The sequence below is a fragment of the Littorina saxatilis genome, linkage group LG4 (assembly GCF_037325665.1).
Source record: "Littorina saxatilis isolate snail1 linkage group LG4, US_GU_Lsax_2.0, whole genome shotgun sequence".
Taxonomy (NCBI): domain Eukaryota; kingdom Metazoa; phylum Mollusca; class Gastropoda; order Littorinimorpha; family Littorinidae; genus Littorina; species Littorina saxatilis.
This window is the reverse complement of record NC_090248.1, coordinates 60,321,317-60,335,917: the sequence shown is the minus strand read 5'-3', so window position 1 is coordinate 60,335,917 and position 14,601 is coordinate 60,321,317. Positions and strand designations below refer to the sequence as shown.

General features: G+C 39.3%; 1 protein-coding gene across 1 annotated transcript in view; it reads left to right on the top strand.

Moving 5' to 3' along the window:
• The first annotated feature begins 941 nt into the window (after positions 1 to 941).
• Positions 942 to 14,601, top strand: part of LOC138965667 (uncharacterized) — a 46,831-nt gene continuing 33,171 nt past the window's right edge. The window contains exons 1-4 of the mRNA XM_070337841.1: positions 942 to 1,186; positions 4,474 to 4,707; positions 9,627 to 9,698; positions 11,377 to 11,445. Of these exons, the coding sequence (XP_070193942.1) occupies positions 4,604 to 4,707; positions 9,627 to 9,698; positions 11,377 to 11,445 (245 nt within the window). The 5' untranslated portion in view covers positions 942 to 1,186; positions 4,474 to 4,603. The remainder of the gene's footprint in view (positions 1,187 to 4,473; positions 4,708 to 9,626; positions 9,699 to 11,376; positions 11,446 to 14,601) is intronic.

The following is a 14,601-nucleotide window of genomic DNA, read 5'->3' as shown; positions in this document are numbered from 1 at the left end:
GATGGCTTTTGAGTTTTGTTTCGTATTTGATGCAGCGAGCTCACGGTAATATTTTTTGCGAGCAGCACGTTTCATGGACGTTACTTCGTTTCTCTGCTTTCTGTACTCTTCTTCTCTGCCATTACGTTTAAGAAAATCGCGGTGATTAATCGCACATTGAATGTCGTGTGTAAGCCATTTTGGTTTTGGGTGTTGCTGCACACGAGAGGTTCTGAATGGTGCATGTTTATCATATACTTTTATAAACAAGTTGTACCATAATTCAAAAAGAGAGAGAGAGAGAGAGAGAGAGAGGGTGGAAGTAAGAGTTAGAGAGAGAGAAAAGCAAAAAGAAATAAGATAAAATAAATTCTTATTTTCGAGGGTAATTGAGCATTAATTCTGTTTTGCATCCAATCCTCTCTCGATGGCGAACTTCTGGAAATTATACATATAAGCGCATACACAGATCAGATACAGAGACGGAGGCAGAGATGTCTGACCGGTCATATCACCACGCGGCCTATGCGTGCGTTCGTTCAATACGTCAATCGATGAATGAGACAATTAATAAATCAGCCCTGAATAACGTCAGGAGTTCAAATCTGTGCCACACCCCCACCCCACCCCCACCCTCTCTTCCTGATGTTTCCAACGTGTGGTAGCAGTTAATAAGTGTATTTCTGTTCACCCCCAAACCGCCATGCTTCCCCCTCCCCCCAACTTTTTGTTCTCTCCTCTCCCCTCCTCTGCCTTCGTATTCTCGGTGATTTCATAATGTGCTAGAAGTGAATACGTTTATTTATTCTCATTCCCATCCCTCCCCCCCCCCCCCCACCTCCTCTCTCTCTCCCTTCCCCCCTCCCCCCCCCTCCCCCCCCCCCCCCCCCCCCGCTCTTCGCATTCCCGATATTTCTAACATGTGTTGGAAGTTTAGTAGTATATTAAATGTTATCGCCAACCGCATTGACCACTATTTCCTTCGGAAGGAGACTGGTGGCTTCTTCGCCCAGTCGGATCTACCTATTGGTTCTTCTTTAGTCTTCTGTTCTGTGTGACCCGTACATGAAGAGATAAAAACAATACACGATCGAAAGAAAGAATGGTTGTGATTTAAGTACTGTGTGCTCGCCATCTTCGCTTTCTCACTCGTGAAGAGCAAAGAAAAGTAAAACAAAGCAAACCAACTATTTGCAAGTCAGCAAAGGTAAGTTGATGAGATGTTGATGATTATTTTTTAATAGCCATTAAAACAAAAGAAAACATGTAATTTCATCAAAAATTTAACTTTAGACAAAACGAAGTATTCACTATCTAGAACTGTGATCTTTAAAGCGCAGAAGGTACACAACGAACAAATAATAATAATAGTGTATCACTTATCTCCCAGTGTTACTTCTGGGATTGCAGAAAAGAAAACTATATTTTGTAAACGTAAATGATGATGATTCATCAACCTGTATTGGATGACTTTGACCACTGAAACCAAACAAACCCAACCGGAAACATCCTGAGGTTTGCCAGAACTGGTCGTAATCAACTGGAATTATTTTTTCTTCTTCTTTTTCTTCAATGTCTGCACATTTCATTCAAATATAAATGATCTTAACGATGGACGTGACGATTCTCATGTACAGCAACTCCTTGAGATTCATCTGTTATAAATAGACATGTGTGTATGCTGTTGAAATATGTGTTTTGGGTGCATATGATCATATACAAACAAAAACAACACAATATGATGTTCACGTTATACATCTAAGTGTAACTTTGCTTCTGTAGCTAAAAGGGAAAAAAACCAGGCAACAGACAAATAAAAACAATCTTTTTGACCAATAATAAATATTTCTGATTTGCAATTGATTTTCGAATACAACAAAAAGAGGCATTGAAGCCTTTGATTTCTTATAAATGCTTATGCACATTTTACCAACCAAAATTATACGATTCAATTCTTTCAACGAGTTGCATGCATTTTTCGATTTTCAACACCAAACATGATTTCGTGCACTGTGAACTCTATCTGTTTATCCAAATGCACCCAAATATAAAATTCAATATGTTTCCAAAACTGAATCACCACTGGGCAAAAGAAAAACAGTGTTCTATATAATTCCAAAATTCTCTGTTGGGATTTTCCTAAAACATCACAAATGAACTGATAGGAAACAAACACTTTTCTATATAAAACATCATGTACACTAACAAGACCCTTTCTTGCCCAATCTTCAAAATACAATACATTTCCAGCATAAACAAAACATTGGTTATTCCATAAAAGCGTATCAAATAAATTATCATCAATACATACATTGTTATCAAGCCAGATTTTCAAGACTGTTTTCCAAAATTTGGATTTGACAAGTTCACTCCCTTTTAGTCTGCGAAAATGAACATTTGAATAAAACAAATCACAATTTGAGCCGTACATTGAAAACACTGACTTTGGAACACATTTCCACTTATTTGTGGCTTCGCGGGAGGTCAGTCTGACAGCCCATTGTAATAAAAAGGATAACTGTATGTGTTTCAAATCAATCATATTTAAACCACCATTTTCTATATCATTACACAATATTATCCTCTTAACCTTTTCAAATCCCTTTTTATTATTTTCTTTCTTTTTCCATAAAAATCTAAACAACAATCTATTAACTTCTGCTGATACTTTTTCAAGGATTACAATTGCCTGCATACAAAAAAATAATTGGGAAATCAAAAAATGTTAATTACAATAATGTTACCCATGATACTCACATTTTTTTTCTCCCATGCCGAAATCAAGCGCATATTAGACGTAATTTGCTCTGTCCAATTTTCCTCAACATCAGAGACTGATCTGTCATTACAAAAATAAATTCCCACAATCTTTAATTTTTTTCTTCCAATTGAAATTATAAAAAGTGTCTTGACAATGTTTCGGACTTCCTAACCAAATGGCTTCGCAATTTAACAAATTCTACTTTAATCCGGAAACGTTATAAAAAAAGAATCAAAAATCAGTGAGGCATTTTCAAAAATAACGTAACATCGTCAGCATACAAAGCAATGTTTAACATATCATCCCAAAACCTATCATTTGAACAATTCAAATTCGAAATACCTTTAACATTCTTACTCTCCCTAATCTTATTGGCTAATAACTCAACTGACAAAACAAAGGCCAAAGGAGATTTGGCGGATTCCAGACTCCACTGGAAAATAATCAGACAACCAGCCTGCATAATTCACACAACTTTTGGCATCTTTCATCAAAACTTCGACCCAAGTTGCAAACTCCCGGCCAAACCCAAATTTTTTTGAAACATTTATCATACAATTTTTGAAATACAATCAAATGCATAAACGATGTCAATTGTAACCAAAAGACCTTGTTTATCTTGCACATTCATTTGATCTATGGCATCATCAATCAATCTTAACAAAGATGATACTTGCCTCCCTTTAATATATCCAACCTGATCAGGATTGATCACATAATGTACAACTTTGTTCATGCGCAGATCCAGACACTAAGCCAGTAATTTATAATCACTGTTGGTTAATGAAATTGGACGCCAATTATTTAATTCATCTCCGGGAAGGTTTTTACCTTTATGAATCAACACAATAACAGCAAATTGATGTGACGCAGACAAACTACCATTGTAAAATGCTGCTGAAAAAGAACGTGATATAAATATACTCACTCACGACCAAAAAAACTTTAATAAATTCAATTGTATTGACATCAGAACCTGGGGAAGAACCATTGCAGTTAAAGGACCCTTGAATCTGTTTTTCTATTCGTCAGAAAGAGAAGGAACGTTACATGCAGCCTTGCAAAAAATCATCAACATTACCAACATTATCTTTCTGTATCTATTTTCTTTTTATACACATTCATAAAATATTTATTTTGCACATTGTGTATTTGTTTGTGATCTGTGCACACCGGAATTAAATTTATGCAAAGCACGTAGTATCAATGTGTGTTTGTGTGTATAATTGATCGTGTCACACGCCAGGCGGCTATACAATATTATCTATAAAGTCTATATTTAGTTGAAGTCATTTGCGTTTTTACTGTGCGCTGTTTCCCGGCTGACTAAATCCCTGCATATCGTTGGTTGTAACTGAGTAAAGCATCAATCTCATGTCATTGTGTGTTTCGTCGTACGCCGTGTGCAAGGATTTTCACCCGTTTCCGAAGAGATGAACAAGATGAGAGGGAAGAAAACTAATGTTTTTAACGTTGGATCTTAAAGTATTGTTCGCTATTTGATCGGTGTTTTGTGTGTTTGTATTGTTTCTTCCTTCCTTCGTTTCGTTGTTTGTTTGTTTCTTTCTGACTGGCTTTCTTTCTTTTTTCCTTTGGTTGGTTCGTTTGCTTGCTTGCTTGCTTGCTTGTTTGTTTATTTGTTTGCTTGTTTATTAGTTCATCGTGGTAGATATGTTCATGGTCAGAAAATGTACAATATAAAAAAAACATTCTTTGTTGTCTACTCATTTCAGACAGCACGAAAAAAAGAAAAAGGTGCTACAACAAAGGGTTCCACACCATTCTTGGCACGGGCTCTACTCTTTTGTGATCAAACCGACAGCGTCCAATTTTAGACATTGTGGGCCAGAACCATCTTCCAAAATGCGGATGCACATGAAATTTCTATTGTCGATCACAATAGCCACGGTATTTTTACTGCTGATTTTTACTCAACTTGACGAACGACAAGACACTTACTCAACGGGGTGAGTGGATTTTGCTTGACGTTATATGGTGTTTGGGATACGGTAGTGGGAATGTCACTGTTGGTTTCTGTTTCTGTCTGTTTATCTCTTTCTCTCTCAATCCCCTCTCTCTGTCTCCGTCTTCGTCTCCGTCTATGTCTGTCTGGTTGGCTGGCTGGCTGGCTGGCTGGCTGTTACTTTCTCTCTCCCTCCCCTCTCTCTGTCTCCGTTTTCGTCTTCGTCTCCGTCTATGTTTGTCTGTTTCTGTCTGTCCGTTTTTCTCTCCGTCTCTGCCTGTCTGTTTGTCTGTCTGTCTGTCTCTCCCCCCCTCTCTCTCTCTCTCTATGTCTCTGTCTGTCTGTCTGTCTGTCTGTCTAGTCTGTCTGTCTGTCTGTCTGTCTGTCTGTCTGTCTGTCTCTCTCTGTCTCTCTGTCTCTGTCGCTGTCTCTCTGTCTGTCTGTCTGTCTGTCTCTCTCTCTCTCTCTCTCTCTCTCTCTCTCTCTCTCTCTCTCTCTCTCTCTCTCTCTCTCTCTCTCTCTCTCTCTCTCTCTCTCTCTCTCTCTCTCTCTCTGCATCCTTGCGTGTATGTGGAGGTTACATGCCGAGTCTCAGTGATTATTAAAAGTAATATCGAAGTTAGCGGATCATGAAAAATGCGAGCTTTAGCGAGCTTTTTCATGACCGCGAACTGAGACCATTATTTTTTATAATCACTGAGACGAGGTGTGTAACCTCTTTATTCCTCCTTTCTTCAGTTATTCAAAGAAAAGAGGAGGTTTTTTGCGAAAGTTTGATCGAATCCTATTTACTCAACCAGTCAACCTGCGCAGGCGATCGATTAATGCGCGGTTGTATAGTTCCGTGCAAATCATTCCATTCTGTTAACACTTCTTGTCAGTTTTCCTATTTTGGACTAAAATCAAGTACACAAATATGCTGTTATTCTGCTGTGGCGGCAAAGGCAGAAATTGTGTGTTCTGTATATGTTTTGGTATCGCTTAGGATAATGTTCTTTCGTCAAATGGGACTAGCAGACGAACTTTTGCACCCGTGTTCCAACGTTAAAAACTGTATGTTTCAGTTCAGTTTTCTGGGGAAAATAGTGTATGAAACCGCTTTATGTTGTTTAAATTGATGAGATGTGTGCATTTGGTTGCGTGTGATCTGTTTATTAAATGAAATATTGTTGAAAACTGACCGTCGGATTGCAGTCGTTGTCGAAGAAACTGAGTGAAAAGAAGGGGAACTACTCTTGTCGCTAGACAAAGTATGAGTTACTTGCCTTGCGGGAAATTGCTTGTGATGAACGTTTGAGCACGGCAGATCTAGATTCAGAAAACAACCGAACTCATGGATTTTATATGGAGATTCATGTGTTCAGGCCTGTAGTTGTTAATTTAAATGCGGTATGTGTGTAGTGTTTGCTCCAGAGATGTATACTTCGTACATTAGAGCGTTCGGAACTTTTCAGTCGCAAAAAGTAGCCTAGTACCGAAACAGAATAACTTCTCAACCCATTGCACTATCGAGGATTCAGGCTGTTGCTGGGTCGTTATTTGTTTGGTTGCTGGGTCATTATCGAAAAATAACTACCCCTACAAGTTTACAGAGGTAAAGAAGCAGAGGGGGGAATAAGCGGTCATATACTAGCATTTGCGCGCGCGTGTGTGTGTGTATGTGTGTGAGTGTGTGTGTGTATGTGTGTGTGTGTGTGTGTGTGTGTGTGTGTGTGTATGTGTGTGTGTGTGTGTGTGTGTGTGTGTGTGTGTGTGTGTGATTTCATTATTCTTCCTTCATTTTACTTAATGATCTACGGATAACATTGCATGCTCTCTGTCTATCTTTCTTTTCAAAATAAACATTGGCCGAGGGACTAATCTGCCACTTATGTTTCTTCGTTCTTTGTGCCTTTCTTTCTACTCTTCTTTGTTTTGCCTTTCTGTCTCTCTGTCTGTCTGTCTGTCTGTCTTTCTTTCTTTCTTTCTTTTTACATTTAGTCAAGGTTTGACTAAATGTGTTAACATAGAGGGGGAATCGAGACGAGGGTCGTGGTGTATGTGTATGTGTCTGTCTGTGTTTGTGTGTAGAGCGATTCAGACTAAACTAGTGGACCGATCTTTATGAAATTTTACATGAGAGTTCCTGGGTATGATATCCCCTGAATATATTTTCATTGTTTTGGATACATGTCTTTGATGACGTCATATCCGGCTTTTTGTAAAAGTTGAGGCGGCACTGTCACACCCTCATTTTTCAATCAAATTGATTGAAATTTTGGCCAAGCAATCTTCGACAAAGGCCGGACTTTGGTATTGCATTTCATCTTGAAGGCTTAAAAATTGATTGATGAATTCGGTCATTAAAATTCTGAAAATTGTAATTAAAATTATTTATTTATAAAATGATCCAAAATTACGTTCTGTCCTCCCCTGTGAAAAACTCCCAATAAGGACCCCTCCTTTTTACGACTGATTTTTCTGGACATTTTCAAAGTCGTTAGTGGGAGGTTTGACTGCATTATTGACGTATTCTCTCGAGCGCAACCCCTAAACACAACTTAATGTGCCTGCGTCCATAGTGTACCCCCATCAAGATCAAGGTGGTGTCCTGTTTATCAGCAATTGACGACGTTTGGAAATAACTTGGTCGGGTTTTTACGGTCTGTAGAAAAGTCGCGCTCCTTCAGATCAGCATGGCAATAGACGAATTCCCAAAATAACTGTGTCGGGTTTGTGTAGGTTGTGGGAGAGTGACCTTTTCTTGTCAAACGGCACACAAACCATGAATGAGCCCAATCACTGGCGAGGGGTGTGCCGGTAACACGTGTATGGAAAGCCGTTTGGCTCATAACCATTACACGTGTAATAAAACATAAATACACGCGTAATAAATGATTAATACACGTGTATTTATTTCTTATTGCATGTGTAATTTATCTTTTTTCTTATGCTATGGAATAGCATAATGATTAAATACACGTGTAATACATTTTTCATACACGTGTAAGAAATGAATAAATACGCGTGTAATAAATATTTCATACAAGCGTTAAAAATGCAGGAGTCACGTGGTTAAGCGACTTAAAAACTCGGACTGGGAATCCACATGAAAAACACTCTATGCGTCTTCATCGCCTCGCTTTGCACGCTTACAGCTCAAGATGGCGGAAGCGGCAAACGTCAATGTCACTTTAGAAGGTTTGCGAAGTCGTATATTTTCCGATTCAAGTTTTAATTTATTACAGGTGTATCTAATGATTAAAATACACGTGTATTTAAATCTTTTCCTACACGTGTATTTAAACATTTCTTACACGCGTATAAACTATTTCCCGGCTGCACGTGTATTTAATCATTTCTTACACGCGCATGAAATATTTATTACACGTGTATTTAATCATTTCTTACACGTGCATGAAATATTTATTACACGTGTATTTAATCATTTCTTACACGCGCATGAAATATTTATTACACGTGTATTTAATCATTTCTTACACGTGTATGAATTATTTATTACACGTGTATTTATGTTTTATTACACGTGTATTTAATCATTTCTTACACGCGCATGAAATATTTATTACACGTGTATTTAATCATGTCTTACACGTGTATGAATTATTTATTACACGTGTATGAATCAATCATTACGCGCGTATTAATTATTTAGTACGCGCGTATGAATCCTTTCTTACGCGCGTATGAATTATTTATTACGCGCGTATGAATTATTTATTACGCGCGTATAGGTTATGAGCCAAACGGCTTTCCAAACACGTGCAGCGTGTCTCGCGTGTTTCCGACACACCCAACGCTAGAGATTGGTCCCTTTATTGTTTGTATGCCGTTTTGCACAAAATGGTCACTCTTCCACAACGCAACAAACAACTGACGGAGTTCTTTCTTAAAATATCGTCCATTAGCAAAACAGACGTTGCCTCTGATCTGAATAATAAGATACGGTGTGCATGGTAGTTAGAGTCCGCTGGAAATGACACCCTTGTCCTGTGACAATATGCACAGCAGGGCTATTACAAGATGTTTGGAAGCTTGCCGTTAGACCAGCTTTTATGTTGGCATATCGTCTTCTGTTTCATCTGTGTCGACCGAGGCCGCAAGGCGTATTCTCGTCAATTGTCAATCACCTCAAGATATTCCAGAGGTCATCCGAAGGCCCGCCCTTCTTTCAAGCATAATGTCTCGTAATAAGCACCCGTTGGCGAAAACCATGTCAACAGTACTGGCATTAGATGTTACCATTTCACCATGTTACCATACTTTCCAAATGTTACTTGTTGGGGCCTTTTTGATAGACGAAGACGCACTTTAGTAGAAAAAAACACATCCTGAACACATAACTATTTTAACGCATTTAGGTTGACATATGGATATTTTTCTGTAAAATTTGTTCCAAAATGAGGCCCCAAGTTATTCCTCAAAAAAGGTACTGCTTTAATTCACACCTATTCCCCCGGAAATTAACCTTTAACCATGGTGTTAAATTACACGGACTGTCCTATGCACAGGAATGACTGCAACAAAAGCGCTGATGTTCGTATCCTTTAAAACCATAATGCATGTGACCAGAACAGGCTTGTCTATGGTGGTTTTTTTCAAGAACTATGTTCGTAAAGACTACACTCGTACACTGACGTACACAACATGATTGTGTGCACATATCTATTTATCTCAGGATTAGGAGCTACAAGCAATGGGCATTTATATTGATGTGCCGCAGCTAGCAGCTTACGGCCGACCATAACAAGGCTGCTTAAAGTTTAGCTTTTACACCTGCTGGACACTCGGACCATGAAAACCCTGAATTAATAGTCGCTTCTTATTGACCACGAGCGACGTGCGTCCGTTAAACACAAACCGACCAGTTATAGTGAATCGAATCGGAAAGCGGCAAATGCAAAAGAGTTCCCCTGTTTTCAGAGAAAGGCGACGAAGCAGTACCGAGAGCATGAAAGATGAAGGCTTGCAGAGACAAGACCCGGGTAGACAATGGTAATCCCTCAGTTTACTGAGAATAACTACCGTAAACTACCTTGTAAGCGCCCGACCCCCTAATGTACGGATGTTGCCCCACAATAGGGCGTGGGCGTTTTCTGGGTACTGAGCCCTGTGCAGGATCAGTTTCTCGTTTGAAATGGTGATAATGGCCGGGTCTCTTTGTATGAACAATTGAATAGAATATGTTTCTGTGCACAAATAGCCACCCTGTATGTATCAATTTCTTAGGATATGAGAGAGCCCAAACAGAATAAAACATACAAATCAAAGACGAACAAAACTATTGTTGTTTCTCTAAAATACAAGCTGTAAAAGATATCTGAAAATCTGCTTAGTAGAACCGTCGCTTATCGCAGTGAGAGTGAAAGAACACACATCATTCAGCATGTCGTCATTATTCCCTTGGCTGAACATGTCTTTACGGGGTGCAGGACTCTGCACACAATAAAAATGTAATGACACACTTTGAAATCACTGATCCAAATGCTGGGGATGGGCGTTTACTGGGTACTATACGCTGTGCACATAGTTTAACCCAAAGTAGGGGGGTGGGGGGGGGGGCTTTACTCGATACTGGGCGCATACGGGGTAGTTTACGGTACATGACCTTTCCAAACAAAGTGTGTAACCCTCGGGGTAGATCTAAGCTGTTTCTCAGCGGGTAAAGTTCCCTGGGTATACACATGGGAACGAAGATTTTGTTATGAGATATTTGGTATTTGACGACCATGTATTCAAGAGTGCGGGAAGAAGGACCGCCAAATTGGAATTTTCTCAATAAATAAATGTCTAAAGATCCTTTATGACGCCACAATGTGACGTCATCGTCCTCATTTTCAGCATTATTGTAACAATGTTTCACTAAGCCAATTAATCAAATTCAATAATTAGTTTTGCTTAGTGAAATAAACGTAATCTTCGAATTTCAAAATGTATTTATTTTTTTATTTTTCTGAGAGTGAAGCTTGATGATAAAGATGATGCTCGGGGATGGCCAGGGGCGAGTAAAAAATCAGCCGGGCTAGTAGGAACCGTCTGGCAGCTCGCCCGGCTGGTCAGTTAACATTCTGGCCAAATGCAAAACTTTCGGCCGTATTATCGAGTTTCAAAGCCATATTAACACTACAGCTGCAAGAACGTATGTCGTCTGCAAAAACGTCCTCATGTTCCAGTGAAAAGAAAATGAAGCTCCTGTCGCAGACGCGCTTCCGACGCTGTTTTTACGTTTGCGACTTATTCCAAATCCACAACATAGAAAAACTTGAAAAGAGATACGAATAAAGAAGGAAAAGGAACAGCAGTACTTAGAAAGAGAAAGAGATCGATCATTCAAAGAACACTGGAGAGTGAATACTGATAGCCGGAAGGGGCGTTGCAGGAGTTGGATGGGGAGATGATCTGAAAGTCATCATGTTAAGCGTGTGGTATGTTCCGGACCAGCGACATTTCTGGCGGGCTAGTGACTTTCTTGTAGTTATTCGCCCCGCCGGCGAGTTAAAAATGTTTAGATTTGGCCATCCCTGATGCTGATGATGACTATGATGGTGATGACGATAATGATGATGACGATAATGACGACAGCGACAACAACGACGATGACGTGGACGACTACGAGTACGACGATGATTTTAATGATGATGACGTTGACGAACGAATAAATTGATTAAAACAGGCCCAGTGTGTCGAGAATGACAGCAGAGCACATGCCTGTTGATACAAAGAGAACTCTCAAAGCCAACCGGTAAGTGAATAGCTGCAAACCTAGTACTAGGGGGCCCTTAACGTCCTCACAGGAAATTGTCCTTTTAGGGACATGAGTTGATGATACGCTACAATAGCTGCAGTGTATCCCAGGGGCGGATCCAGAGGGGAGGGGGGGGGGGGGGAGTGCGAGAACTGTGAAGCGCCTCGTGGATAAATTCAGGAACACTGGTAGTCTCGCAGATAACAATAAAGGACATAACCCTGAATTTATCCACGAGGCGCTTCACAGTTCTCGCACATGGACAGTGTGTGCCAGTGAACTCTCTCCGAAAAGCGCGCTGGGCGAGAACCACAAAATTGGTAGCAAAGTAAAGTTCAACGATTTTGGTCCTTTCCTGTACTGGAATGCGATCCATTCAGGCTTTAAAAGAATTCTAAGATGCTTGTCTCAAATTCTATCTGAAACAGAAAAGAAAATATCACTTCACAGGAAAAATATTAACAAATTAAATGTGGACACTTTTTATGGCCCACCCTGTAAACGCTTTGCGTTGTCGAATTGTCCCTAAAAGAAATTTGGAACACCCCCCCCCCCCCCCTTAAAAAGGATGTGATCCGCCCCTGTATCCACCCGTGTTTTATAGTCAGCCATACCAGCAGACAATGCTGTTGGCATGGCTGTGGCCCTACCTGCAATGGCTTGTGCACAGTGCAATCATGTAACACTCTTGTTGGAAAATAGTAGTTGATGCTTTCAGCATACCTTGGTATCTTTGCAAACTCTCGTGTAAATCATTGTATATCTATGCACACTTTTGCAAGCAATGAGAGCATCCTTCCACTTCGACACATACTGAAACTCAACAGCCGGGCTGCTTCCTGTGCACTGATGTTGAGGTTTTGTGCTGAATAAGTTTAGCAAGTAATATCAGTTAGCAAAATTACCTTGGTAGGAAATCCCCATTTTGCGCAGAAGACTTCCAGGCTTAAGAGTTATCTTTGTCATCGGTTTCATATAAACCATCTTGTAAACCTCTATAACTCCAACCAAGTTTGTACATGGGAAATTGCGTACAAGCAACGTTCTGCTTGGAGGCGTATCAATTAACCATCAACACCCTGGAGGTATTCTCTGCAAAGTGAAAATGTTACGTTTATTTAGTTTTGTAATCGACACCTTTGTCAATACGCCACATGAATTCAGCAAAAAGTTGTCTTACTCTGCATAATTATTAGCAAGATCTAGATCAGCACTTTTCAGGACGTGTACGGGAACGTGTACGGGTAACGTCATCAAATCTAGTTTTTACGTCTGGCGTTTGCCAAGATCTGCAGTCTTGGTGGGAGCAAAACAACGTATGCATTTGGAACATTGGAGAAAAAAGTGAGTCACGGGTGACGCAATATCTACACGTACACGTACAGGTCTTTGCTACACGTTCGACCATCTAGAACACTGTACTATCCAGGCTGGCGGATTACTTTTACCACGTGGCCTTTTGTGTGCAAATACCTATGAGCAAAAAAACCCAGTCTTAGTAACACATGAAAGTTTACAAAGGAAGGAAGGAAACGGTTTGAAAGGCTCCTTGTAATCAAGCTGATTGCAGCAATTTGCAGTTAAGATGTGTTTCATATTGGTATTGTTTTAAATCTCAGCAATCTTTTGTTGATTTAAAGATCTTTGTATTAGCAAATAAATTGTTATGTCAGTGATGATACGTAAGGTGTTAATTTTAATAGATATAAGTGCTTGTCTTTGAAGACTTGAGGTGAAAACCTGATATTAAGTGAGTTTGCTTTGGAATCTAAAAGGCTTTTGCGATCTGCATTCCATTATTCACAATTGTCTTATTCCAAACTCTTTGAAAATGTTCTTTCTTGACATGTTTCCCTTTATTTTGTGTAAAATGCGAGAAACTGAGGATTAATAATAGGGGAACATATCTTATAATACTTGCCTTTTATGTTTACGTCTTTGAAGTTATTCCTACACCCTTGTTTTTAACGTTTGCTTTTGAACCGCTTTAAAACGTTTGCTTTTGAACAGCTTAAAACATATGCTTTTGAACCGCTTGAAAACGTATGCTTTTGAACCGCTCAAAATCGTATGCTTTTGAACCGCTTTAAAACGTATGCTTTTGAACCGCTCAAAATCGTAAGCTTTTGAACCGCTTAAAACGTATGCTTACTCCAACAACAGAGAAAGCTGAGGTGTAATTTATGCTTTTTAACTGTTGATACAGGTTTGAAATGAGTTCTTACTCCCACGCTAAAGTAATGGCATATGTACCATTACAAAACGGGAGGTGTAATGTATACCTGTGCGACATTGAGACTGCTTTGAAACGTGTGCTTACTTGCAGACCATAGTGATGTGTTATGCATCTTTTCGCCACGCTAAATCGCAGTTTTTGCTGATTTGAATTATCCATGCCATATCTTGCTTTAGTGTTTACAATATTTTTTCAAAGACTGCGATCAGTATATGTTTTACGTGTAATACGAGTTATACATTTACTCTTTATCGTTTGATTGATGTTTACAGTTGCTTCCAAGCTTCCCATTTTATAGCTTAAACATGTACTTACACAGTTAATGAAACCGCTGTAGGCCGCTTCAGGCTGATTTAGACTGCTTCCTCCTGGGCCCTTTAGATTTAATAGTATGCGTGTGTACCGTATGGCGTGTGCTTTATGGTTATTACAATACCACATGTGTTTAGCCTGCCTTTTTGCAATATGCTTATGTAGACTGTCCTGAATGAATTAGTGTGCATTTTATGCTTCTTTCAATACCACATGTGTTTAACCTGCCTTGTTGGCGTATTCTTTTGTAGATTGTTTTGAATGTGTTATTCACATGCACACAATAAGTTGTTTATGTTATGCTTCTTTCAGTACCACGTGTGTTCAACCTGCCTTTTTGCCGTATTCTTTTGTAAAGTGTCCTAAAAATGTTATTCACAAAAAACAAATACTTTTATGTAGTTTATGCTTCTTTCAATACCACATGTGCAATCCTGCTTCAAGACATCCTTTCAGTATTATAGCCTCCAGCATTCTTTGCCTTTGGGTGTATGGACATGTTAGATTGGTATTTGTAATTGATTTAAGATAGACATTTGACATGTTGATACATTTTCTATGCATATTCCAATGCTACATATATGACCCTGCCTTTTAGCAGAATT